Source organism: Clytia hemisphaerica, unplaced genomic scaffold (assembly GCF_902728285.1).
Source record: "Clytia hemisphaerica strain Z4C2 unplaced genomic scaffold, Clytia hemisphaerica genome assembly, whole genome shotgun sequence".
NCBI lineage: Eukaryota > Metazoa > Cnidaria > Hydrozoa > Leptothecata > Clytiidae > Clytia > Clytia hemisphaerica.
The window spans coordinates 258497-284033 of record NW_027103910.1 but is presented as its reverse complement, the minus strand read 5'-3'; the positions used below and the strand labels follow the sequence as shown (position 1 = coordinate 284033).

Here is a 25537-nt window from a genome sequence, read left to right as displayed (position 1 = left end):
AGATTTTCATATTATAAGTTGATTAAGTTACGTTTTATATTTCCACGTCGCAAACGTTCGATTTAGGTGATTTGCCTCTACAAATTCGAAAGTTTGCTTTAAAAATGGCGGAAGTTACATGATTCTAACAAAACCTTAAAAACCTCTATATACCTTAAAAACCATATGTAACATCATCGCCAGACCGGCTTTCCCAGGGTATTTTCCGACCACATTTGCTGCTGTCAAGTCGAAAAGATTCGCCCCAGTCTCTGTGCAAATAGCGTGAACCAACATTTTCTTACCACACCCTCGTGGGCCAGTGATGAGACATGACTTAACGAGTGGTGCTTTTTCATGGACGATTTGTGAGCCTGTGATAAAACAATCGTATAATAGGCAAAAACTATTTTCTTGAGAGTAGAGCTCTCATAGTATTTTGTTTTGTTTTGTTTTTACAGATATAACTATCTAACTACTAAATAGTTTGATAATAGTTTTTGTATAAAACAAAAAGCTAAATTACATCAACATCACCAAATAGTTATGTATTGGGTCATTACCGTCATAATATTTTGTCAAAGTTGCATATTACTATAAATACAAACTGTCCAACAAATACTACGTTTGTGTGGATTCGGCCATTAACATAACTCCAAACTTTATTATGTAATTTTGTATTGGGTCATTACCCTCATAATATTTTGTCAAAGTTGCATATTTCTATAAATACAACTGTCCAACGAATAACGTTTGTGTGGATTCGGCCATTAACATAACACCAAACTATATTATGTAATTTTGTATTGGGATATTCCAGAAGGAAATTTAACCCCCATCTCCCTTCCATGATGAGGATATTATTCTTTTCGTACAGGGCTAGGTGCCCTCAAAATCTCAAAAAACCTCAAAAAATCTGAAAAAAATGGCACTCAGAACATCAAAAATCCTGAATGCTTCTGATTTCCAAATCTAGATTCAAATGTCCAAATTGGTACCTGAAAATATGGGGCAAACGTCCATGGGGCTGACAATTTATCCAAATCATGATATGCACCATTGCAATATCTTCCACGAACCCAATAGCTGATTGGTTGAAAGTGACGTATTAACTGATTTTACGTCACTTACAACCAATAAGCTATTGGGTCCTTGATGTAATGTCAGAAGACATTGCAATGGTGCATATCATGAATAACTACCTCTTAGATATGCGGTGAATATTTGATGTAAAGCACTTACCTAGAGGCAGTATACAGTACTCCGTGATGACACGCCGCACGTCCGAAAGAGAGGGCATCGGTTCAATGTTGGCTTGTCTTAACGTCGTCCCAAGGTAGCTGTATTCTCCCAGGTAATCTTTGAGCGGTGTTTTGGGATACTGAACCAAGATCCCTTCCTTGACTAATTCTTCATAAAGTGATTCTATAGTTCTAGTAATGAGGGAGAGGGGGTAATAGATGTAATAAGTACCTAGGGCAGGCCATTTTTCATGCCATTTATCGGACGCTGCCCTGCCTTTCTAACTCTTGACTCTAAGACATCCAAATTATAGAAATTAGCGAGTTTATGTATTTGCACTTTTGGGAGCGGTGGTGACTGAAGGGATTTGGAATAATCCGCAGTTTTGACCAGCTAAATCGAAGACGCGTTCTTAGTTGATGGAGATCTAGGAAATTCAGAAGCTATCAGTTTCCGTCTCAGAAAAACACACATACATAAGCTCTCTCTCTAGTAAATCACTCTAAGGGCGAAGAATTAATTTGAATTATATAACATTCTAAAGAGAGAAATTCGAAAGTTTGCCGTAACGGAATAATATACTTCATATTACCTGTCAGCAGTCAAGTCTTTTTCCTTCTTCCCTTTTTTGCCCTTCTTCCCTCCTTTCTTTCCGCTCTTTTTCCCCTTTTTCTAAAAAAAAATATGATTGATTGATCGCAAAACCGAGATAAGCTATCCGGGCTCTATGTGAACTATCGGCAGGTCCTAGACTGGAAATGGGCCTTTCCATAAAAAATTTTCCAAGCGGGCGAAGTTTGATATGTGGCTTCCAAAGGTGTACGAAAATCCGTGAAAAGTAATTATAATTCCAAGGGGTTTTTAACCTAAAACTACCTACAATACCAGGATTTTTTCTCCTCAGCACAGGGGGGTATACGGTTTTTTTTGGAAAAGGCCAATAGTAAGTAACAAGATATCAAAAGTATCACAGTTTTAAAGCTATAATTATGGCAAGAATTAACAAAAAGCTCCATTAAACGAGACACCCGATATGCTGAGTTCATAAAAGAGATCGTAATAATATTGAGAAAAATTCATTTACCTTTTTACCACTTTTCTTTCCACCTTTTTTGCCTTTCTTTCCCTTATCTCTGTCCACTGCCTAAAATAAGAATTCACATGTAAATAACACCATTGAAAGTCTCGAGCATTGCGTATAAGAGCTTGGTTAGACTAACCATTGTGCTAACAAATATGTATTTTGAATAAAAAAGCTCTTCGAACTTCGAAAGAATTGAAAAACCTTTTATAAGATAATAATACATCTATCCGCTACGTGTTTTGTCCTTCCCAGGCCTCATCAGTGCGGCTCGGATTAGCAAGCATAGACTGCTGTTGTCACCAGAGTGCTCAAAACACTAAGTATCAGGCTTTGCATAATCACTTGTGGTGAACGGAGAAACAGAGGTTGCTCCTCAACAGAGTCTATAGAGTGCTCAAAGAACCGAAGCTCAAAACTCAGAATAATATCGAGACATCAAAAAACACTAGAAGACTTTAGGCGTTAAGCCTGAAAATGCATCAAAATATATTGGAAGGTTCCCAACACTTTTGACACCAGTATATTTTTGAGTTGAAAAAGAAGAAACGAACTTTTCACGAACCATTTTTAAGTTTTTCAATTCTTGTCTCATAAGTTCATCGACGTGTAAACGAACTTCTGTTTCAATTTCAACCCTGAAAAAAAAAGATAAAGTAAAATCATTTAAAAATATTATAAACTAACAACTGTGTGACAAAGAACTCGACAAGCCACACACAATATAGTTTGAAAGTAAGCCTGCGACCGCGACCGCGACCGCAGTCGGATGTGATCCGAAGCCTCCTCTTTCGATAGTTATCTACCTGAAGGAGGGCGCCATTCTTTCTCCCTGGATTGAGCATAAGTAGAGAGGAATCGATGTCGTGCTTTAAGCCATCGCAGGCAAACAAAATTGAATATCGGAAAAAATATTGTTGCTATTATTTTCGAAAACCGAAAAGCTTCTGATTAGATTGGCCAAGCGCTAAAATTCTATTGTAATGTCACGTGACCTCGGTAGGATTTCCTACCTAACCACGGACACTTTTCAGCGAGAACACGACATCTAGCCCGATGGGTATGACACAGCCAAGGTTTGAACTCGCAGCTTTGGGCACAGTAGCGGAATGCTCTACCTTTGCACTGCGCACGCTCAAAATTATTTACTCACATCGAAAGAAACATACAAGACAATCTTACTCAAACAGTTCGAGAATCAAACCTTTAGAAAAGAATTTACTCAAACTTACCTGAAGTTCGACCAAAAACAGTTGAACCCTTCTTCTCTTACGAAAAAGTCAGAGTAAGAAGATCTGGAGGATGGGCCCCGTCAACGGGGGGGGGGGGGGTCCATGGCAATATTTTTTTCAAAAAGTTGGCCCCCTCACTCAAAATGGCTCGCCGAGGCCCTTGAACATGGGTTAATTTGACATGAAAATACAAATACAAAAAAATCTGAGACCGAAGAGAATACACAAAAATGAAAAGGGTATACCTTTTCTCCTCTTTGATCAATTCGACATCGTGTTTTTGCGAGAAGTTTAACGATTCGTCTCGATTCTCCCAAACACCTGTGAAAAGATAAAGAGTATGTATGAGAAAAAGAACAATCGATAAACAGATTTCTCTAAAACAACCAGCAAATTTTACTGAGTTGACTTTTCGGCTTAGATGTTTTAAACACCATTTCATTGGTTTAGGCTTAAAATTGTCGAAAATTAGAACTTACTAAGTGATTTTGAAAATCTAAGGCTAAATACATGTTCTTAATTTGTTCTCAGGATTTGCACTTCTTTTTTGTTCTAAAAGAATTAACCTTGTAAGAAGTGGTAATTGGCTCAAGTTGTTCTCAGGTTTTAGCCTTTCCTTTTGTTCAAGAATTGTTTTTTTAAAGAAAGTAAGTGGTAAGACTCAGGTGGTTCTCATAGAAGGGCAAATTGTTTTGTCAGTTCTACACCCTATTAGGAGCATGATATAAAAAATTTGCCCTGATCTAAGGGTTACCCTACGGAAACCTGTTTTAAGGCCTTTTCTGAATTTCGGACGAAGTTTTGTTCAAATAATTTCAGCTCCACAAATAGGTTTACAGAACTATTGATGTAAACCAAACGGGCCAGAAACTTCAAAACTACCAAAATGCATTCTTATATTATAGTTAACTTGCTATTTTCATAAAAACCTACCGCGGTACATCTTGCTAGATTCGCTCAATGTGGGTACAAAAGCAGAAGGATCGAAAACAATCCCAACATCTTCTTCCTAGAGAAAAAATTAATCAACCCTGCTTGCTTTATTAAGATTATCGCAAAAAGAAATAAGATTCCAAACAAGATTCTTTGTAGTGAAACCTTTTACCCTTAAAAATGGAATAATAATAATGTAATGATCCCGCCCACTACCACCCGCGTACATCCTGACTGAAATGCAGGTAATTTTTGCATTCCACGATTCATGGGGCCGCTTGACGTTAGATATGTTCTATACCCTATCAACCCTTAAAGACGCAGTCAGCTTGGGGGGGGGGGGACTGGTGATGAATTTTAAAAGAAAAGATGTTTTCTTTCGAAACTGATTTCCATAACCCATTCGATGTAAAAGACGGCTGAAGAATGATGGAGAATTGGCAATTTCGAATCGTGTTCAAATAATCGAATGAAGTGATTGCATTGCAAAAATCGAGATAAAGACGAGGCAGGAATTCGATAAATAAAGGCAAACAAGTGCCAAAATGGTCACAGCGAAATATAACACATACCTCGTCGCCTTTTCCCTTCTTTCCTTTCTTATCTTTATCTTTTCCTTTTCCTTTTTTATCCTTCTTGTCTTTTCCTTTGCCATCTTTCCCTTTGCCTTTCTTCCCTTTCGCTTTTTCTTCTTCCTACAAAATGCAAAACAAAGAAACGGGGAGTTTAAAAACAGAAATTTTCAATTATCTTTCCAACTGAAAGTGATTTAATTTTGAAATGAAAGGTCGCATCTGACACTTGCTTCCAAGACGTTTCGCACCATTGCGTGACAGACTAAATACAACTTCATGTAAATAAAATTGACGAAAGCGGTAATTTATGATTTAAACTTTAATCAGCTTCTTGAAATCGGACACTTGCTTCCCCAGACGTTTCGCGCCATTGCGTGACAGACTAAATACAACTTCATGTAAATAAAATTGAAGAAAGCGGTAATTTATGATTTAAACTTTAATCAGCTTCTTGAAATCTGACACTTGCTTCCCCAGACGATTCGCACCATTGCGTGACAGACTAAATACAACTTCATGTAAATAAAATTGAAGAAAGCGGTAATTTATGATTTAAACTTTAATCAGCTTCTTGAAATCTGACACTTGCTTCCCCAGACGATTCGCACCATTGCGTGACAGACTAAATACAACTTTATGTAAATAAAATTGAGAAAGCGATAATTTAAGATAAAACTTGAGCATCATTGAGGTAAAATTCAAATGTCTTTTTATGCATATCGAGAAATACATTCCCTTAAAGGGACATTAAAGTACTTGCGAAATTTGTAAACAAACTGTATGCAGCGGATACAAAATCAAAACAAATGTCACATGTCAAAATAAAAAATCAAACCAAATATGGCTAATTTTGATTGTTCAATTGTTTTATAAGTTTATTTTGGACACGTGATTTTAATTGTTCTCTTTAATGACACGTGGTTCACCCAATGTTTACATTTTACTACTTTTATGTCCCTTTAAGTGTAAGTGTTATGATTTAAGATAAAAATGTATGGTTACCTTAGCCTTCAGCTCAGCTTCAACCTAAACAAGAAATCGTAAAAGAAATTAATTAGTCAAATGCTGTCACTCGGCTAAAAAATACACCGTGTTTCCATTGTAGAGCCTACTTAAAGGTTTTGTTTTTGCATAAGTGTTCCCGTTTCACATCAGACACATATTTCATATCAGGAAAGTGTCTGCCTATTGTTATATTATGCTGATATAAGCAGTTTTTCTTTTCCACTTTCTGACCATTCTTGCTCCACATCCGTATCAATCCAATGTGAAAAAGCTTGTGGTGAATTAAAATTGATGAGTAAGCAAACGATATCACTCTTATTTAAAAACAAAAACTTTAAAGAGAAATGAGTATTTTTGATGAATCATAAATTACCGAAAGGCCATCAGAAAGGGTCATTAGAAACCGAGTTTTATCCCGAAACAAAATCAATATGGTTCAATTTTTTACCTCGGCGGGATCTTTGGGCGTAAAAATGGCGCTTGAGCCGCCCTCATCTTCAGCTGGATATTCTGGAAACTTTCCTGTTGCATCCCTAGAAGTAAAAATGATAAGTGTCATTCTGTTCCTCTAAAGGATCCTGCATTGTAACACGCATGCGTAATTTGTCGTTCTTTTAGACCACAAATAGTTAATTCCCGTGATAAACGAAAGGGAATGAATCGCTAGGGGTGTTACAGTCACTTTCGGTTGGGGTTGTGGACGGCGAAATATGTCGTTTTTTATGAAATTTGTCGTTCTTTTTGTCTATTTTTAGTAATGCAGGATTCTTTAGATAAACCCCCTCGTGTTAAATAAACATCAGATCAAATCTTTTTACCAAACTTCCCTCGCAATCAAAGTCAAGCAGACGTCAAAAGAGGACATAGTATCGAGCTCTTTTTTCTTTCATCTCTATTATGTCATTTACTTAATTAAAACATGCTTCTTAGAACTGCTAAAAAATATTGATGTTGAAAAAATTTCAAATTGTTTTTTATGAGATGTGCGTGTTGTTGTGTTGTTGCAAGTATTTGGTTGTTGTTGTGTTAAAGGGAGAAGGAGAACCAACTGATAGCATGTTTTGAATTCATTTGCTTGTTTTCTGAAAAATTTGTGAAGCTCTACGAAAAAGTGTTTAATCTGTCTCAAGTACTTAGTGTTCTCCTGGGTTAGTTCCCCGACTAAAAATCCAAATATTTCTCGATTCCCCCCACTTTTGTATCCCCCACCATACTCAAAAAAATGTCGGTCCCTCTTTTTTGCCTCCAGTTATTTGACGACTTTGCGGTTCCCCCATATGTTTCACATAAAAATGCCTTCAATCAGGTTTAAAGTTTTGAAAAGCTTGAAAATATAGCCTTGAAACTGCTTAAAAATGAAGTTTTATGGAAAAATAAAAAACAAAATATTTGACGTCAACTAAGAAGGTCGCTCTCTTCGTTTCTTTAAACAAATGGAGAAACTTTAACAAAAATAAAAAAATATGAAAAAAACGACCAAATTTCGTCAACAAATGCCTTCTCTTGCTGCAACATCTAACAAGGAAGAAAATGGAAATGACGCCGACCAATGCACGGAAAAGAACTGTATTAAAGATGACGATAATATGAGAATTGAATGCCAAAAATGCCAGAGGACAGTACATTATGCATGCACTGGACTTCCAACGTATCAATTAAAGCTGTTCTTGAATAAAGGATATCGTAAATACCAGTGTATAAATTGCTGCTCAATCGATGAAGAACTGAATAAAAAGATAATCGATCAATCAGTAAGAATCAAAAGCTGCGCTGATAGCCACAAAAACAATAGTGAGAATGAGAGGAGACTGAGCTGTGTTGTTAAGGAGCTGCAAGCAAGATGTCAAGGATATCTAAGGGAGAAGAATCAAGTAACCGAAATAATCAAAACAGAATTTTCCGTCTTGGAAACAAAACTCGTAAACAAAATCGAAGAAACCATAAATGCGAAGACTACAACGGACCAAGAGAAAATTCCTGCTAAAAGTTACGCTGAGATGGCGACAACCAGCAACGAATTAAACATATCCAAACGGCTTCTCCGTAGCGAGAAAGTCGAAGAACAAATTGAAGAACAAAGAAAAGAATCTAGGGATGCCAACATTATCATCCATGGCGTTAAAGAGACCAAAGATAAAGACGATAATGACTTCGTAGCCGAGATACTGAGCGACGTCAACATCAAGACAGTGCCAACATACATTTCCCGTATAGGAAAGGAGTCTGCTGACATGCGTCCGATCAAAGTTGTGTTTAAAGACACTCATTTTAAATACAGATTTATGAAGCAGTTGAGAGAACTAAAGAGATATCAAAAGTACGACAAAGTTAGCATAACTGACGATTTAACCAAATCCGAACGCGAACAAGTTAAAGAGTGGCGAAAGAAAGCGGACGAAATGAATCAAGCGATGTCAGAGAAGGATCATGTAATAAGAGTCCGAGGAAGTCCTCGTGACAAGCTTTATTTTAAGAAAGTATTTTGTAAACGATCGGTTTAAGAGGCCCATGCGCGCCTGAAACCGTATTTCTGTTTAAAAAAAAAAAAAAAAAAAAAAAAAAATTGGTTTGATTCAAGTAAGGTTTGCTGATTGTATTACTTAAACAGATCTTCTACGAGATTACCTTGAGATTAATGAAGTTCCCCCAATCAAAATTCCCAAAATTTATGGTTTTCTCCCCTCTTTATTTTCCAACATCAAATTACAAATTTTTCATTTTCCCTCATACCTCCGAAAATGGGGCAAAATCAGAATCCCCCCTTACCCTTTATAAAGGGGGACACTATCAAGTAACAGTTTATGACTGTTTGGACTTTCTACGTCGATGTTAAGAGAGAGATCTAAGGTCTACTGACCTTTATATATCCCTAGACCAAGCTATATCCGCCATCTTTGATTTCTTTGAATTTGGTACCCACAAAGAAGCCATCGCAGTGTTAGAAATTAACGTCTAACGGCGCTACATCATCAAAAGTATTCGAGGGGAACTAGATCTAGCGCTCTCGATGCATTTACACCGCTATTGAGTAGTGCCGCCATTAGGGTACCACTTTTCAAAAAACACTGATCAAAGATTTTGCTTGGCCGGGATTGACAAACTTGGTCCAGGGTATATAAAGGTTAGTTTTTTTTGACGTTTCGAATTTTGACGTTCACACTTGTTTCGGAACCGTTTCATGGTTTCGTTTCGTTTCGGAACGGAACCGTAACGTCTGAACATGGTCTAAGACACATTCGCATATCATTCAAAATATGTCAAGATCTAAACTTATGAAGAATTTTTAAATCATTCACCAAGCCTATGATTCTTCCTCTATTATTTACATATATTCTTTTTGTTTCATATGAATATCCAAAATTTATGAAGCCTTCAGATACTCATAACTTTTTTGAGTTTTAAGTCTAAAAATGTTATTAAAGGTTTTATTTTTACAGAAGTGTTCCCGGTTCATATCAGACACATGTATCATATCAGGACAGTGTCTTGCTTTTGTTATATTATGCTGATATAAGCAGTAAAATGTTTATTTTTTCCTTTTCTGACCAATCTTGCTCCACATCCGTGTCAATTCAATATCAAAGAGCTTGTAAATTAATATTGATGAATAAGCAAACGATATCACTCTTATTTAAAAACAAAACCTTTAACTTATTAAGTGCCAATGCCATTGGAAGAGGTCAAACGATTTTATTGAACAACAAGATCTCTGGTGGAAGAAATAATGGCAAAAGTAGCTGAAGTAGAGCCGGCTTTCGGTGGTTACAACATCGTGGTGTCTGGCAGTACTTCTGAAGGTGTTCGATTGGACGAGCCATTTGAAGTTGACTATCTGGTGGTATATGATATTCAAATTGATCAGATTGTTGATTTGTCAGCATTGCCATCCTTGAATGGTTTTGTGAGCATCAAAACAAACGATCAGCGCTTTCGGGATTTCAAAAACAGCAATAGTTTAAGTTCAGATAAAGTTATGTACCGCCTATTACAATTGATTGCAGGCTTCTGTAAAGGCATAACTAGGCCTTTGTACTTAAAGTTGAATACGGAAAAGTTTCCAAGAAGCGAAGGAAAGCCAATTGTATTAGATTATAAAAATTTTCGCGAAATAACTAAATTCGGTGCTGCAATCCCTCTGATGTTGGAAGGGAAAGATAGCAAAGACCAGGTCGATGTCAGCTTCATGCCACTTGCCACCAAGTGGCATGGAGCTGACATCGACCTGGTCTTGGCATGCAAGTTAGGTAACTACTGGCCTAAGTTGTCAGTAAATGGAGAAAATCTGACCTTATCAGTAAAAACTTATTAGACGAGATCCTAAAAGCAGGAACTTTGGCTGTACCGAAGATTCCGAAATATGAAGTAGGGTCCGAGAACAACTTCCGTCTATCTCTGTCTTACGCTGAAATGCTTCTGATGAAATCCTTCACTGATGAACAACGACAAGCATACAAAATCATGAAAATATTACGTCAGATTACATTTCAAAATTATGTTTGGTGATTATAATATTGGAAAGTTGCTGAGAGAAAAGCTGACGACGTATTCTCTGAAAGCCGCGGCGTTAACAGTTTTCACCCGACCTCAGAAGGTACAAGAGGACCAAATTGTAGACGTCCGAAAATGGCTAATCGACCTTTTGACAGAACTCATCAAATGTTTTATAGAAAAAGGTAAAATTCAACAATTTTTCAGCCACCACAAAATGAGCATATCAAATTTTTTCTACGAGGATCTGTTAGAATATCTTGACAAGAGTCTTGATCGATTACCAATCCGTTGATTCATGTCCAAACTGTCAGAAGAAGAGTTACAGATGGTTTTTGAACACCAAGACGAGTTGTGCTATATTATAATCTCTGATTTAATGAAAAAACTTTTTGAGAACATTTTGCAGACCCTACCAGAAGATTTAACAGAATTGATTGAGGAATGCCAGTTTGGATGTCCCGTTAGAATGATTCCATTACTTCTTCCACCAGATGCGTGAAAATAGGTCAATAAAAATTTAATTAAAAAGAACATGTAATTTAACAAGTAAAGGCATATAAATAACCTTATGCTGTCAAATTTGACTGTAAAAATTTGATAAAAATCTTGTATATATGACATGGATTTTTCTAATAATGGAACTGAAAATTGCATCAATGATGCATTAAACCAGCGATATTGGGAAAGAAAAAGAAAATTTCTTTGAATAAAGTCATTCAGTCTGCAGTAGTATCGAGCACTCTAATTGTAAAAGAGACAATTTACAAGACTCAATTTCATTATTCAGTGATTCGAGAATTTAATTTTATCGCATTATTTTTTGCATCTTTTTTAGATCTATTCCTTGTATTGTATTTTTGATTATTTCTACGTAAAAATTTAATAAAGTGAAATGTAATATTTTCAATACATTTACCCAACTAGTAATGGGCTTTTTCAGAATGAAAAATGTGTTGAAGGGTTGGTAAAGTACAGACTGACAAACATTAACATAATTGACTTTCTAGCTGTAGTAAGTAGAAATGTAAGGTCATTTTGTGGATATCCAGTGGGTCATCCATATTCGAAAACTGTTCTAAACGTTCTTCAGATTCAGATTCAATGCTAAGCCTAACAAATTAAAAAAAAGTTGTTCAAAGTGACTTTTGTTCTAAGGAGTACATTTGCCGATGAAAAAGATCTGAGGCCGTCTTTATTTATTGTGCTGTTTGTGCGACTACCCCTGTTAACTTCGTATTTTCTTTTTGATGGTGTTTTTGCAAATGCTTTTTCAAATGTTTTTTCTTCCGTTTGATTTTTAAAAATATAAAAATAATTAAAACGAGTAGTAGATACTAACCTACACTCGATAAACCATTGTCGTATTTGATCTTGCAACCTTTCTCTCATCTCCGGTCCTTCAACCTCTCTCAACTTTTCTTTGATGGTCACCAAAGCTTTCTGATATTCTCGTTCGTTTTCTTGCTGAATGATGCGCCGTTTCTCCATCTGTTGGTCAGCTTTATACATCGGTGTGTCTTTGTAATTGACTGGTGGTGCTGGTTTCTGGAAAAGAATTAATCTTGATTTTTCAGGGGGTATGGATAAATTACGGGGTATGAAGACACCTCAGTTGTGTCGAAGAAGCCTTGTTCTTCGAGTATTCATAGTTTATCTTAAACTTCCGAGTTCAAGCTTCAATGATATTAAAAGTCTGTATCTGTAATGAGAGAGTTACCCCGTCAACATGGGTTACCACAAATTATGAAATATCACCTGATGGAATTTTTTATGTTATTCTGACTCAAACGTTCTCATATTGTTCTGAATATTCTTAATTTTTTAATTAATTGGCACGAAGAAAGTTCTGAAAATTGGATGAAAGAAGGTAGAGGCTAGTTCATTTTATGTAGTTTTCTGAAATCTTATCAATACCACAAAATTAAACCTGATTAACAGTGCTCAAACCAAGGTTTTTCGTGTTTTTCGGAATTCGAAATTTGCACAACAAATGTAAGCCCAGTAGATTCCTCAAATTTTGAGACAAAAAAGTTCTTTTTTTTTGGTGGGAGGACAGGAATTCATCTGAGGAACAGAAACAAAAAAAAATTGTATATGGGGGGTGGAGGATATAACAATTTTCAGTGATGTACCCCCCGGACAAAGGGTTTCACCCCCCGGACAAGCATCAGCTGACCCCCCGGATACCCGAAATTACCTCCTGACAGAGCAGGAGGGGTAAGACAAGGAAAATTTTGACAAATTTTTACTACCCCCGGACAATATACAGTATTCTCCACCCGGGGTGTACGAACATTTTCTGGAAGAGCCAAATACAGTTTCAGATTATAAAGTCTCCATTTCGACAATCAAGTAGAACATAACATTCAAAGCTTCAAATGATGGGAGGATGGGATACACATTATTATTTAAAAATAGTGTTTACCATTCCAACGAAAATGAGTTCCTCTTCGCGCATGACTTTTGTTTTCTTTCGTGCCATAAAACCTTTCCATATCTATGAAGGAAATTTCGAAAATTGTATGACTGCAATTTGAAGAAAAAACGCATACCTACCATTCAAGCTTGAGGAGTTTGGTTAGTCTTTACCAGGAGGGAATGACGTTAAAATTCCTGCATTTCCGAACTTTTGATGTCAATTCTTCTTGATAAACTCTAACCCAGTCTCTTTACGCTTAAACGGTTCGAAAGGCGTTTGAGAGAAGCAATTGTAAGGCGACTTACAGTGTGTCCAAAAAAACGAAGTAAAACCCTCAAAACTTATCATCTAAACTGGCTCTAAAAGCTGGCTGGAAGAAAGCGCCAGTATACATTTCAAAAGGAAACACTTAAAAGGGGTAACTTAAACGTGAGCTATTCTATCTGTAAAATAAGAATAAAAATTGAAATGTTCTTTTCGATTTTACACAAGAACACAGCACTGTGTTAGGGAATGATATGGGTACTTTATAAGCAATGAAGGACCTAGAAGAATTGAATTTTCTAAATCGTCTTTTTAAATCTCAAATTGAATCAAAACCTTTTGTATTTTTGTAGCTGCGACATTTCGATCCAATGTTGGTGCACCTCTTGTGGCAGCTAAACGTTCTCTCTCCTCTTGCACTCTATAAAAAAAAGTTAAAAAAACAAAAGAAATTTGCATTTTGCAATTTGTATCCTGCTTTCTAAAACCATCAACTTCACAAACAATACCTGATTTCCTTCATAAATTTTGCTCTCCAGCGGCCTTGTCGCGCTCTTTCATGTATCTACGATGAAAAAAAGGTTATTTTAATTTTTAGGTTTCGAAAAGAGTGGGTCATTTTCAAAAGCAAATAAGAGAAGAAGTTTGGAACCAAGTTAGTTAAAAAGCGATTTAAAGCAATTATAGCATAAAAATAAATAAAAGAAGTTTAATCCAAAAAATATCTCCTTACAAAGGGTCATCGTCATTAATGAGTAGGAACTATTGTTGTTTTGAATGTTTAAAAACCAATTTGAGGGTGTTACAAAATAGATACTGCCCAGATAAGTCCTTCAAGATCATAAAATACAAAATTACTTGGATTAGTTGAATAGCTTCTTCTTTTGTCATTGTAATTTCGTCTTTTGTCTATAGTGAAATAAGATGAAACCTGATTTACAACTCAGCTCTAGTGGTAGGAGAATTAAAACTGAACAAGCAACATGCTGAATGGACCTACCTGATGATGAAAGTTAGATAGCAATGCGAGAAGAAAAATGAAAAAAATCAGTCAGTCAATAGTTCCGGCTTCAAAAATCAATTTTATTGAAAATTAAAACATACTTGATGGTGGGCATTGCTATTAATAATGTTTTTGAATGAAAAAACAACCAATTATAAGAAAAAAATCCAATGAAAATCCAGAAAACGGCGATTTCCGGCATATGTTAAAACGCATCTTTGAGTAAAAAATCAGAAAAAACTAATGATAAAATCTCAACAAAATGCCAAAAAAATAGTTTTTCCGGCATATTTCCGACATTTTCGGCCGGAAAGTTTTTTTTTTCGAAAATCGGCCTCCGTCACATTTTGGGCAATGCCATTTTGCATCATTGTGCCAAAAATCAGAAAAAACTAATGAGCCAATCCTGACAAAAGCTGGTAACAGACTGACGAAGGGACGAAGGACGAACGGACATCGGTTAATTTAAAGGACCTCCGAGGTAGGTCCAAAAATTATAGGATTTTGGACCCAAAACTACTAAAAAATAAAATTACTCACAGTCTTAACAAAATCATAAGGTCTTGTTTTCTTCAACACATTACTCATCAATTTGTCACGCTCTTTGAGAGCTTCACGGTTCTCTTGTAAGAAATACTTTGGTACGGGAATTTCAATGTCGTTCTAAAGGGAAAGATGTGAGATTAAAGGCAACAGTTACAATAATGATTTTAATGATATTTTGAATTTTGCCATTAAAAACTTGATTATGGTTCCTTTCTAGTGAAATATTTTAATGGAGTTTGAAATGGGTAGAGTCATTTTAGCTAAAAGATCATTTTTTATTGTTTTCTTTAAGAACTTTCTTGGCAAAAACTGATATACAATAAACAAGCGATACTTTTATGGACCTACCTGGTTATCAAACTAATCAGTGAACATTGAAACAATGAAACACAAGACATAACTGGTCAAAATACAAAAAAATAAAGAAAATGTAAGCAAATCTATTGAGAGAAACTATCAACACTATTGAAAAAGATTTTTGAAAAAGAAATAAAAAAGCTATTAAACGCTTTTCTTTGTAAAAACCACTATCAGAAAAAATGCACAGCTTAATAAATAAGGTTTCCAGAAAACTCAAACCGTCGCGCTCTACCGTGACATTTTCTTCTGTTTTAGAAAAAATAATAATAAAAAAATAATTTGGCTAATAACATTGATCTATCTATGCTCATAAATAGTGATTCTTATAGATAAAGATTCGTTTTTCAGCCAAAAAAATAATAAGTGTTCACAGAAAACTCAAATCATCGCGCTCTATGGTGACATTTTCTTTGTTTAGAAAAAAAAATAATAAAATAATAATTTGGCTAAGAACATTGATCTATGCTTATAATTAGTGATTCTTATAGATAAAGATTCGCTTTTCAGCCAAAAAAATAATAAGTGTTTCTAGAAAACTCAAATCATTACCCTGACATTTTCATCTTAAAAAAACTAATAAAAATAATAATAATAATAATAATATGGCAAAGAACATTGATGTATTCTTATTAAAAGTGGTTCTTATAGATAAAAATGCGATTTATGAGCCAAAATTTTTTTTTTACAAAAATCTGCTTGAGCCATCTTTTAAATATGATTGTACCCTACTTTCATGCTAAAAATTAGAAAAAGTTAATGATCCAATTTTTCACAAAGTCTAAAATACCCGTTTTTAAGCCGTTTTTTGGCCCATATTTGCCCCAAAATTTTTTTCGAAATTCGGGCTCCGTCACATTCGAGGGTTTACGGTCATGCACCTTTGTTCCAAAAATCAGAAAAAACTAATGAGCCAATCTCGAGAAAAGCTGGTAACTAACTAACTAACTAACGAACATGGGTTAATTTATAGGACCTCCACCCCACCGGGGTAGGTCCAAAAAAGGCTATCACTGATATATGATAGAGGGTTCAAGACACCAGGCCTGACAAAAATTCGAATAATTTCTGTTTTAAAGCATGTGGTGACAACTTACAGGGGTCAATTTTAGATCAGACAATACGTCATCAAAATAATGGTACTCTGCAAATTCCAATGAAACCATATTGTTCTTAAGCTCCAACAACCTGTAAAAAATAAATTCTAAATTCTAACTAATAATAAAGTGAGATGTGTTGTGCGCAGATTTGTGATACTTGCGCAGATTTGTAATACCTGCGCAGATTTGTAATAAACTTTGCGCAAATTTGTAATACTTGAGCTGCGCAGAAATGTAATACTTCTCTGCACAGATTTGTAATTTGGAATTTAGATTTTTACTTCGGCATATGTTTCCCACGAAGAAAAGTTTCGAAAAAAGACTTTCAAAAATAATCAGAAAATCACACAAAGGTTGTATATCTTTAGTATGAACATTAACTTTATAAGAAACGAATCAATATATTCTAATCTAATGAAAATTGGCTTTTGGCAGTTGGTTCTTTCAATACAAACATGGATTGGGAATAATATTAAGCATTTTCATTTTTCTTATAAGCATAAACTTTATAAGAAACGAATTAATATCTTTCAATCTAATGGGAATTGACTTTCGGCAGTTGGTTCTTTCATAATCATACAAACATGGATTGGGAATAATTTTCAGCATTTTCATTTTTCTTATAAGCATCAACTTTATAAGAAACGAATCAATATCTTTCAATCTAATGGAAATTGGCTTTCGGCAGTTGGTTCTTTCAATACAAACATGGGATTTTGAATACAATTTCAATATTTTCATTTTTCCTATAAGCATCAACTTTATAAGAAACGAATCAATATCTTTTAATCTAATGGAAATTGTTCCAATCATTTTTTTTTTCTTCATCTTTATGTATTTTTTCTATCTAACAACAACAAAAAACATACACGTTTTTTTCTTTATTAGAACCCAGTTTATAAGAACATTTAGGCTGAAATTCGTCGAAAAATTAAGAACATCGTAAGAACATGCCCAGCCTCAGTTTGGAAAAAAATGACGAGAAACTACAATTTTTTCCTCTTTTTAAGCAGTTTTAACCAAACTTAGGGATGGATTTTCTAAAATCGAGAGTCAAATATTGTCCAAATTTTACCAACTTTAAGTGCTCTTTATTTTGCATGATGTTGTCGATTTAAAGTAATCCGAAAAATTAAGAACGCATTTAAGAACATTTTAGGCTGAAAATTGCTAAAAAAATAAGCACATCCAGGCTCAGCCAAATTTTAGGTGTTCTAATAAAAAAAAAAACGTGTACCGAAGCTTCAACCATCAAACTCTTTTTGAAAGTTAGTTAACAATTAATAGTTAATAATTTCACTTGAGATATCATGCTGGAATGTAATGAAGGTGCTTTGAAAGGTTATAAAAGAAATTCAGTCAGAGGGGACAGGTTTCCTAGCTAGGTAGAAGGTGGTTTTAGAGTAAATCAATATTTTCTTATCATATCATCTTATAAATTGTTCATCAATTTTGGTACTACCTCTTGAAATGATAAAATGTTGACAAAAATATTTTTATATCATTAATTGTTTTTTCATAACAAAGTGCTGAATAATTATAAAAATAAATATGTTCATGTTATTCTTCGTACCTTGTTCGCTTCGAAATAAACAATTACCGACAAGAAATAATTTTTATTTTACGAGTTATTGATTAGTTTCTTATAAAAGCAGTTCTTATAAAAAAATATCCGCGCTATTCTCATAAACAATTTATATATTACCAGATAAATTTCTTATAAAAGCACTGCTTAGAAAAGAAATATTAATTGATTATTTATTCGATGTGCTCAACAATCACAACTTTATTTGGGTATTATTTTCTAAAGTCTTTTTTTATGTATTTTGTTCGCAGAATGGAATTTGGTTACCAATGAAATTATCAATTCCAAATTACAAATCTGCGCAGAGAAGTATCACATTTCTGCGCAGCTCAAGTATTACAAATCTGCGCAAGTATTACAAATCTGCGCACAACAGATGTTTACTTTTTAAACAAACCTAGGAATGCTCCTGATTTTTTAAGCAATACAATAAACATGAATTCTGATCAATATTCTAAATTCTAAAGAATCAATCAATTTACGAGAGGATTAAAAGTTTTTTCAAAATTTTCGCAAAATTATGAAACCCAACCTTGCCAAAAACCCTAGTTTTTTTGCCAAAACCTCTAGGAAAATAAACGATATAAGTTGAAAAAGGGAGTGATTCGCAAAAATAAATTCCGTGAAAAAATTAAATTATTTTGTTTCACAAGTGACTCGCGAAAAAATCTTCTCGCAAAAAATTTATCCATGTAGGTAAGTGGCGGGCACTCACTAATTATATAATAAAACCATTCATTGCGACTGAACCTGTATGGTATGGTGGGAAAGTACCTTGACATAATACTCAAAACTTCTTATTAAAGGACCCATGGTAAGTCTGAATGTAAAGACAGTCCTTCAGTATCAACCAATACAAGGTGTCCCGAAAAAAGTCCTGTGTTAGAACACGATTACAAGTAGAAACATTTTTGTGTGTATAGTTTCTTTCTTTAACGCAATATTGTAATCAACGCAAAAATATTGTTCTACTTGTATTCAGAACTGACACAGGACTTTTTTCGGGACACCCTGTAGATATTTTCAAAGTTACCTTCCCATTGCTCCATCTAGCACGTGCCTCAAAACAAGACGTTTCTGTGGATGAACGATCTAAAATTCAAGGAAAACAACAGTAAAACAAACCATTCGTTATCCAATGAGTGGATGTAGCCTAGGCTGCACACATCCCCTCTGATAACTTTTGATATAGGGGATGCGAATCAGGCTCACAAAACCGTTCCAAACTTAGCAAAAAATCTGCTAACCAAACAAAGAGTTGAATGATAGAGAACTTTGATTGACAGTTTGTCGTCTTTTGTTATCTTGAGAGTTTTGTTTGCTAATTTCGATAAACAAAAAGAAATAAAGGAGAAAGAGAGATTTCTAGCCATATGTTCTTTTTATTTGAATCTTTATTTGATTTCTATTTACGTCATCAAATAACTCAAACAATACACATCGAGTTTTTTTGAAAAATACAAGTCGCCAAAATTCTGCAAAATACATAACTATTCGGTAATTTTTTCCCCTATATCAAAACTAATTTGGGGATGCATGCAGCCTAGATGTAGCCCTACTGAAGGCTGGTCTCCACTTTCACACAAAATGGGCGACAGTTTTTTTCTTAATCTTTTTTGCCTGAAGAAAAGATTACGTCATAAAAAAGTTTAAGGGAAGTTAAAGAAAGTTCTACTTTTTTCATCCGTTACGTCAATTTTGACCAATGGAATTGCTTCATTTTTCAACCAACCAATGACCTTACAAAAACGTCAAAAAGTTTTCGCTCATGTCACGTGAAAGTGGAGACCGGCCTTGAGCTCTAAAAAACCAGAAGTGGTACCTATTTAACACTCCCCAATGTAGATGTAATGCACAAAGGGTTAGGAGCCCTAGAGCCCTATTCTTTAAGTTGAATACTTGTTTTATTGAAAACTATTTGATTCATGATATGCACCATTGCAATGTATTCCACGGACCAAACAGTTGATTGGTTGAAAGTGATGTATTGACTGATTTTACGTCACTTACAACCAATAAGCTATTGGGTCCGTGATGTAATCAGAAGACATTGCAATGGTACATTAAGGGATTAAATGCTCTAGTGGCCAGCTTATAAGACCTATTTTAGACAATCAAGAAGATCTTCCCTACAACTATAATCACAAATACTTATCAATTTTAAAGTGAATCCTCGTAAAGGGAATTCTCAATTTATAGTCATTCATCATTATTATGTTCTGAATTGCAGCTGAATTTCATATCTTCAATGCAATAATAAAGAGTTGAACAAACAATCAAGCGATATATTTCGGTGTTATCAGCATCTTGAAGATGGTGATAACACTGAGATATATCGCTTGGTTGTTTTTGAAATTTAAGTTTGAAAAATGTCTTCAAATTGAAACAGAAAAAAATCATTCTTGGAGATTGTCAAAAATAAGACTTACAAACTCTTCTTTTGAAATGAATCAAAATGTAATACCTGATCAAAACTTTGTTCAAGTTTTGTAAATATTTGTATGTACTTGATGTACATCACTGCCAAATTTTGAAAAGCGACGATTCGATCCTATAAAAGAATTGGAAGATACAAATTATTCCATAAGCATTGTTTTTATAATCTATATAAGAACATTAGGCTTTGATAGCCAAAATGTTAAAAACAAGTTAAGGACACTTTAAGCCTTCATGGGTTTTAAGACACCCAATTTCTTAGGAAATTGCACAAAGATACTAGCACTAAAACTAAGAAAGTTAAGAAAATCCAAAGGCTTCAAATATTTTTGATGTTCTTATAAAAAAATGTGTATTATCAATTTAATGATTATAAATAATCAGGATTTGTAAAGACCAAAACATTAAAACATTAAATGAGATCCTGGCAGATTTTTCCATTTTTTCTTTCAGTTTCATCACCTTTTTGAGCAGTGAAAAAAAAATTATTATACTGAAGAATATGAAGAAACCTATAATAACCTGATAGAGTGATCTAATCTTAAGATTTTATATCAGAAATCAAACAAGCTCTTAGTAAGAAAACTCCTTTTAAGGTATTTAGTGCACATTAGGGTCATCCAGAATTGAACTCGTCAGGAAAAGGTTAAATTCTCAGGGGTTGAGTTCAAAACTTTGGTATTGAAAAGGAAGCTGAGATTTCTCACTTTTTCTGGCTTTGGAGGTACATCGGGAACTTCAATTTCCAAGAGATCTTTCAAAGTACTTTGAGCCTCACCCCATTGTTTATTGTAACAACTATAGAAAAGATATTAGAAAATCAGGAATGAAATGATATATCAAATTCCCAGTATACAGACAAAGATACAACTTTCATATGACTATAATACTTTTCTAAGCAATATAATATAAAAAGGACAAAAGTCATAAATATTTATACACTTAAATAAATTAAGCTTAGTGTTAAAAGAAAAAAATAGGTCCCACTTTCGGTTTTATGAGATCTTCTAAAATGAAAGCTTTATTAGTAGTAAATACTTTAAAAATCTCCAAAAGTTATATGCTAAACACTTACAGATGTGACATAGTGATTTGTTTTGGCCTCTGTGTCTGTGTCTGTGTGTGGAGTGATGTCTTTTTAATTTTTTTATATAATTTATTACTAAATGAAAAAATAAAACTGTTGCTAGAAGATTATGTAACTGGTTCCAGGCTGTCACAATCTTTTTTAACTTAAGCAAATTTACGCAAGGTTCAAAATGCAGGGACAAAAACAAGCTTGCAGATATTAGAAACCTGAACCTTTTAAATGTTGACGAAAATGAATTCAAAACTGATCCAAACAAGTAACTAGTAAAGCAGATGAGCAAGTCATCAAGCATTCAAAGAGGTTTTTACCCAGGACTACTCTCTTGTGTGCTTAATTGTAGGGGGGTAAGCAGGGGGTGGGTACTCCAGATAAAAATCAACAAAATGAGGGGGTCATAATTAAGGGCTATTGACCTGATTTTGCTAAGAATCCCTAGGAAAATGAGGTTTTTGAAAAGGTTTTTGGTAAATTCCGGCACTTCGTTGCATAAAGCTCATAAAATGGGGGTGTCATTTTAAAGTGATATGGCATGGGGTTGATTGTTTTTAAAAATTGCAAAATGACCCCCCTTCTACAATTAAGCACTCTAGAGTACTCGGGCAAAATCAGGTGTGGGATCTCTTTTTAAAGATCAAAACAGATAACAAATTCACTTAATTTTCAAAATACACCATTTAGTCAATCTCTATGGTGCTCCACCAGAGGCGGTACTGAGGTAAAAATGCGCACTTTAGTACTGTGGATGGTTAGAGGAATGTAAACATTGTCAATTGTTTTCTTTCCTTTTAAAAAAGAGAATGATTTAGATATTTGAACATGATATCAATGATAATTTTATGGATCTCTCCTGAAAATTTCACAAAGATTCATCCAGAGGAAAGAAAGTTATGATTAAAAGGAGTTCTTTACCTATCTGCTAGGTTTCCTTACAGTGTTGAGGGAAAAGCCGTGGTCGCCTGGTACAGGCCAGAATTTTACCTACCATTTTTTTACAGGAAAGAGTTGGAGGTTCGGTGAAATGGTGGCCGAATAGCCATCCCATAGTTTTGTTAGATAGTCCCAAGTTAGAGCAGTTGACGGCAGGCTTTGTCATTTGAAAATTCCAGGCGTGTGGTCAATCGCACTCCTAAAAAGTACTTTAGGCGTGTGATAAGGAGTGCTATGCATAACTTTAAGTAGTAAAATCCAAATTTATGGCGTATGATTAATCACTCTCCTCAAAGATTTTAGGTGTGTGTGGAGGTGTGCGCGTGCTATCACACGCCTCAAACGATGCAGCCTGTGACGGTAAACCTAGGTTTTAAAGCCTAAACTTGGGTTTACAGGGCGTAAACAGAGTGCAAACCTGTCCTAGGTTTGCAATATTTTTGGGCCATTCCAGAATTTGTCTGTACCAGGTACTGTGAGTGGTCCTAAATACGACAGCCCTGCCTAAATCCGACCCCCTAAATAACTGCTACGAAAAAAAATTCAATGTTTACAAACATTCCCTCTCCAAGTTGAACAATAAACTATTGCAAGAACTCTTGAAGCAAAACATCTAACAAGATGACCATAATGTCAAGATGTCAATAAATGTGATAAAAAAGTGTGAGTTGTAAAAATAATTACCTCTATTATTCTTCAACTATTCTGTTGCTCGTGTTTGAAACGTTAGTACAATTTTTTAATAAAAATGTTTTGTATTAGAAGCAATTATTGTTATTTGGTTTGGTGTATCAAATCTCTCAGTTTAGTTGACACTTTGGTATCTTCATTGTGTCAAGTGAATTTTTGCCATGTTAAGTTGTGAAGTATAAAATATATTTGAAATTTCATTGTGTCACAACGAAGGTTTGTTTTTATTTTAGTTTGTATCTTTGAAAGACCCCATCGGATTTAGGCAGAGCTGTCGGATTTAGGACCACTCACGGTACAAGACAGGCTAGCTCTAAAGCTCTAAAACAGCATCTAATAACATGAAAACCAGAATATGATTCTTCAATGGGAATCAAAACTATAAAGTGCACTTACATCAATATATCAGGCGAACCTGAAAAAAATTTTTGTTTCCGGTCCACCGGCCGGGTGACAATTTATTTCGTTGTCACCCGGCTGCATTTTTTTCGTACATCATCGTTAGGGTTAGGGTTAGTTTGTTTGTTTGAAAAACTTTTGTGAATCAGTTTTTGAGGCGTGTGATTTATCGCACGTGATATTTTATATTCTACTGTAAAATGCACACCTAGAAATCACTTGGAATGAAGGTAAAACTAAACTCTGCATTGTTTTTGTTAATTCTTGCTTGCAACTCAACTTTTAAGAATATTTTTTTTCATATACAGCTTTATTTTTATAAAAGAATCATGCTGATTTTTACGTAAAATAAATAGAAACATTCATAAAGTGAGGATTTAAAAAATTGGGGAAATGTTTCTCTCACTCTACTTTTTTCTCAAAAAAGTTCCCTTCGTAATCACAGTTTGGAGTAGACTAGTAAACTAGTTGTTGAAAACAGACCCATATACAAAAAATTCAAGCTCCAAATAAAAAGAATCGAAGAGGTGAGGTTGCATGTCTTTTCTGAATTTCAACGACTAGAAGCTTCTTCCCTCAAAAAACGTTGTTTATAGGTTTTTGAGAATTCATCCAAATTTTTTGACTACAGTAAATGATATTTCATAGTAACATTAAACATGGGAACATATAAATAAATGAACATTTCCAAAAATGCAATAAACAGAAAGAAAAATAAATGCGATCCCGCACGGGTCAGAAATCTGTATGTCTCTCCTTACGATTTTAGGTGAAGAAAAAAAGGCGTTGGAAGAAGCTTCTAGTCGGTTATTTTCCTTTTCTCTCACGCGTGCTGAACATTTAATTAGTGTTTACATTATTTGATTGACAGTTTTATTTTAAGTAATAACCGACTAGTTTACTAGTCTAAGTTTGGAGCCTTTAGCAATTGAAGATAAATATTCAAAATGAAAGAGAGTGTTCAGTTCTTAGAGATATATTGTAACACAATTGAAAATATAAACAATTTAGCAAAAAAAATTATTTTGCGGTCGGCCGGGTGAGTGTTTTTTTCATAACCCGGTGGACGACCCTGCCTATGCCCCGGACAGTCCGGGGCAAATGTCTGGGGTCTGAAAAAAATAACTTTTTCCCCGGACCTACGTCCGGGGCTCCAATTTTTGCGCCATAAATTTACCCCGGACGTATATAAAAAGTAGTGAGAGATTTTTTTTATAAACTAGGCAAGGTTAATAAATTAATTAAAAATAAAAAAACTAACTTTACTTACCTTTCTCTGTCTGATCAGGATCCATTTTTCAGCTTTCGGATTCGGTTAGATTTTAGAATTTGATTGCTGAACAAACCACGCTTGAGATTTAAGGTTCAAATACAGGCCTCACACACGAAACGCCAAAATCAGGACATTACAAGATCTTTTGGAAGACCGCGTTTGTCCACTGAAGAATATTTCAATGAATTAGAAAAAAGCCCGTGCGGTCAGCGATTCTATAAAAAGCGACCGCGCGCGGGCTGTCTGGGGCGTCCGGGGTAGTCTCTCAAAACAAATAATACGGACCCCGGGCACGCATCAAAAAAACTTCGGACTGTCCGGGGCATAGGCAGGGTCGTCCCGGTGGACCGGAAACAAAAATTTTTTTCGGGTTCGCCTCAGATCTAACAAAATTAATAACGGCACTGTCATCATTGACAATAAAACAAAGGATTTTCCGTCAAGAGTCTTGTAAACATTCCAACAACTTCCATCGAAATTATCTTTTCACAGCTGGTCTACCATTTTTAACGCGGTCCAAGAATTGAGCCGAGAACGCTCGCAGAACGCCTGTGCCCTGTAGAAAGGCCGCAGAACGCCCGCAGTACGCTCGCGAGCTCCCGCGCGGCTGAAAAATTTTAATCTGTCAATCGTCTTCTCAAGCGAAGAGTATTTTAGATTCATGATAGTGTCGCGGATCATCAGGAATGGATAGTATTCAATTATCATTTATTTTCATTCCTGCTAGAACTTTTGCAAAAAAAAGGAAAAATAGAAAAGTGTTGTATATTTTACTGCTCTATTCACATACTGAATTTGAAAGATCTTCTATGTGGCGTTTTTATGTAAACTTAAAAAAACTGATTTTTGTCCTGCTTTTGCAGGACTTTTAGCTTAAGTAAGTGCTTGCGTGCAGCATAGGATACAAAGT

The 25537-nt window shown here is 34.8% G+C and overlaps 1 protein-coding gene across 1 annotated transcript in view; it reads right to left on the bottom strand.

Annotated features, from left to right (window-relative positions):
- Positions 1-21409, bottom strand: part of LOC136809180 (dynein regulatory complex protein 11-like) — a 32743-nt gene extending 11334 nt beyond the window's left edge. Inside the window, exons 1-21 of the mRNA XM_067065699.1 lie at positions 21324-21409; positions 20956-21046; positions 20277-20363; positions 18846-18904; positions 16225-16315; positions 14765-14887; positions 14080-14130; positions 13731-13786; positions 13558-13642; positions 12964-13035; positions 11878-12083; positions 6496-6580; positions 6045-6068; positions 5040-5162; positions 4468-4543; positions 3780-3855; positions 2868-2940; positions 2306-2365; positions 1814-1893; positions 1222-1412; positions 154-353 (exon numbers count right to left, since the gene is read on the bottom strand). Of these exons, the coding sequence (XP_066921800.1) occupies positions 154-353; positions 1222-1412; positions 1814-1893; positions 2306-2365; positions 2868-2940; positions 3780-3855; positions 4468-4543; positions 5040-5162; positions 6045-6068; positions 6496-6580; positions 11878-12083; positions 12964-13035; positions 13558-13642; positions 13731-13786; positions 14080-14130; positions 14765-14887; positions 16225-16315; positions 18846-18904; positions 20277-20363; positions 20956-21046; positions 21324-21334 (1920 nt within the window). The 5' untranslated portion in view covers positions 21335-21409. The remainder of the gene's footprint in view (positions 1-153; positions 354-1221; positions 1413-1813; positions 1894-2305; positions 2366-2867; positions 2941-3779; positions 3856-4467; positions 4544-5039; positions 5163-6044; positions 6069-6495; positions 6581-11877; positions 12084-12963; positions 13036-13557; positions 13643-13730; positions 13787-14079; positions 14131-14764; positions 14888-16224; positions 16316-18845; positions 18905-20276; positions 20364-20955; positions 21047-21323) is intronic.
- Between the last annotated feature and the right edge of the window lie 4128 nt (positions 21410-25537).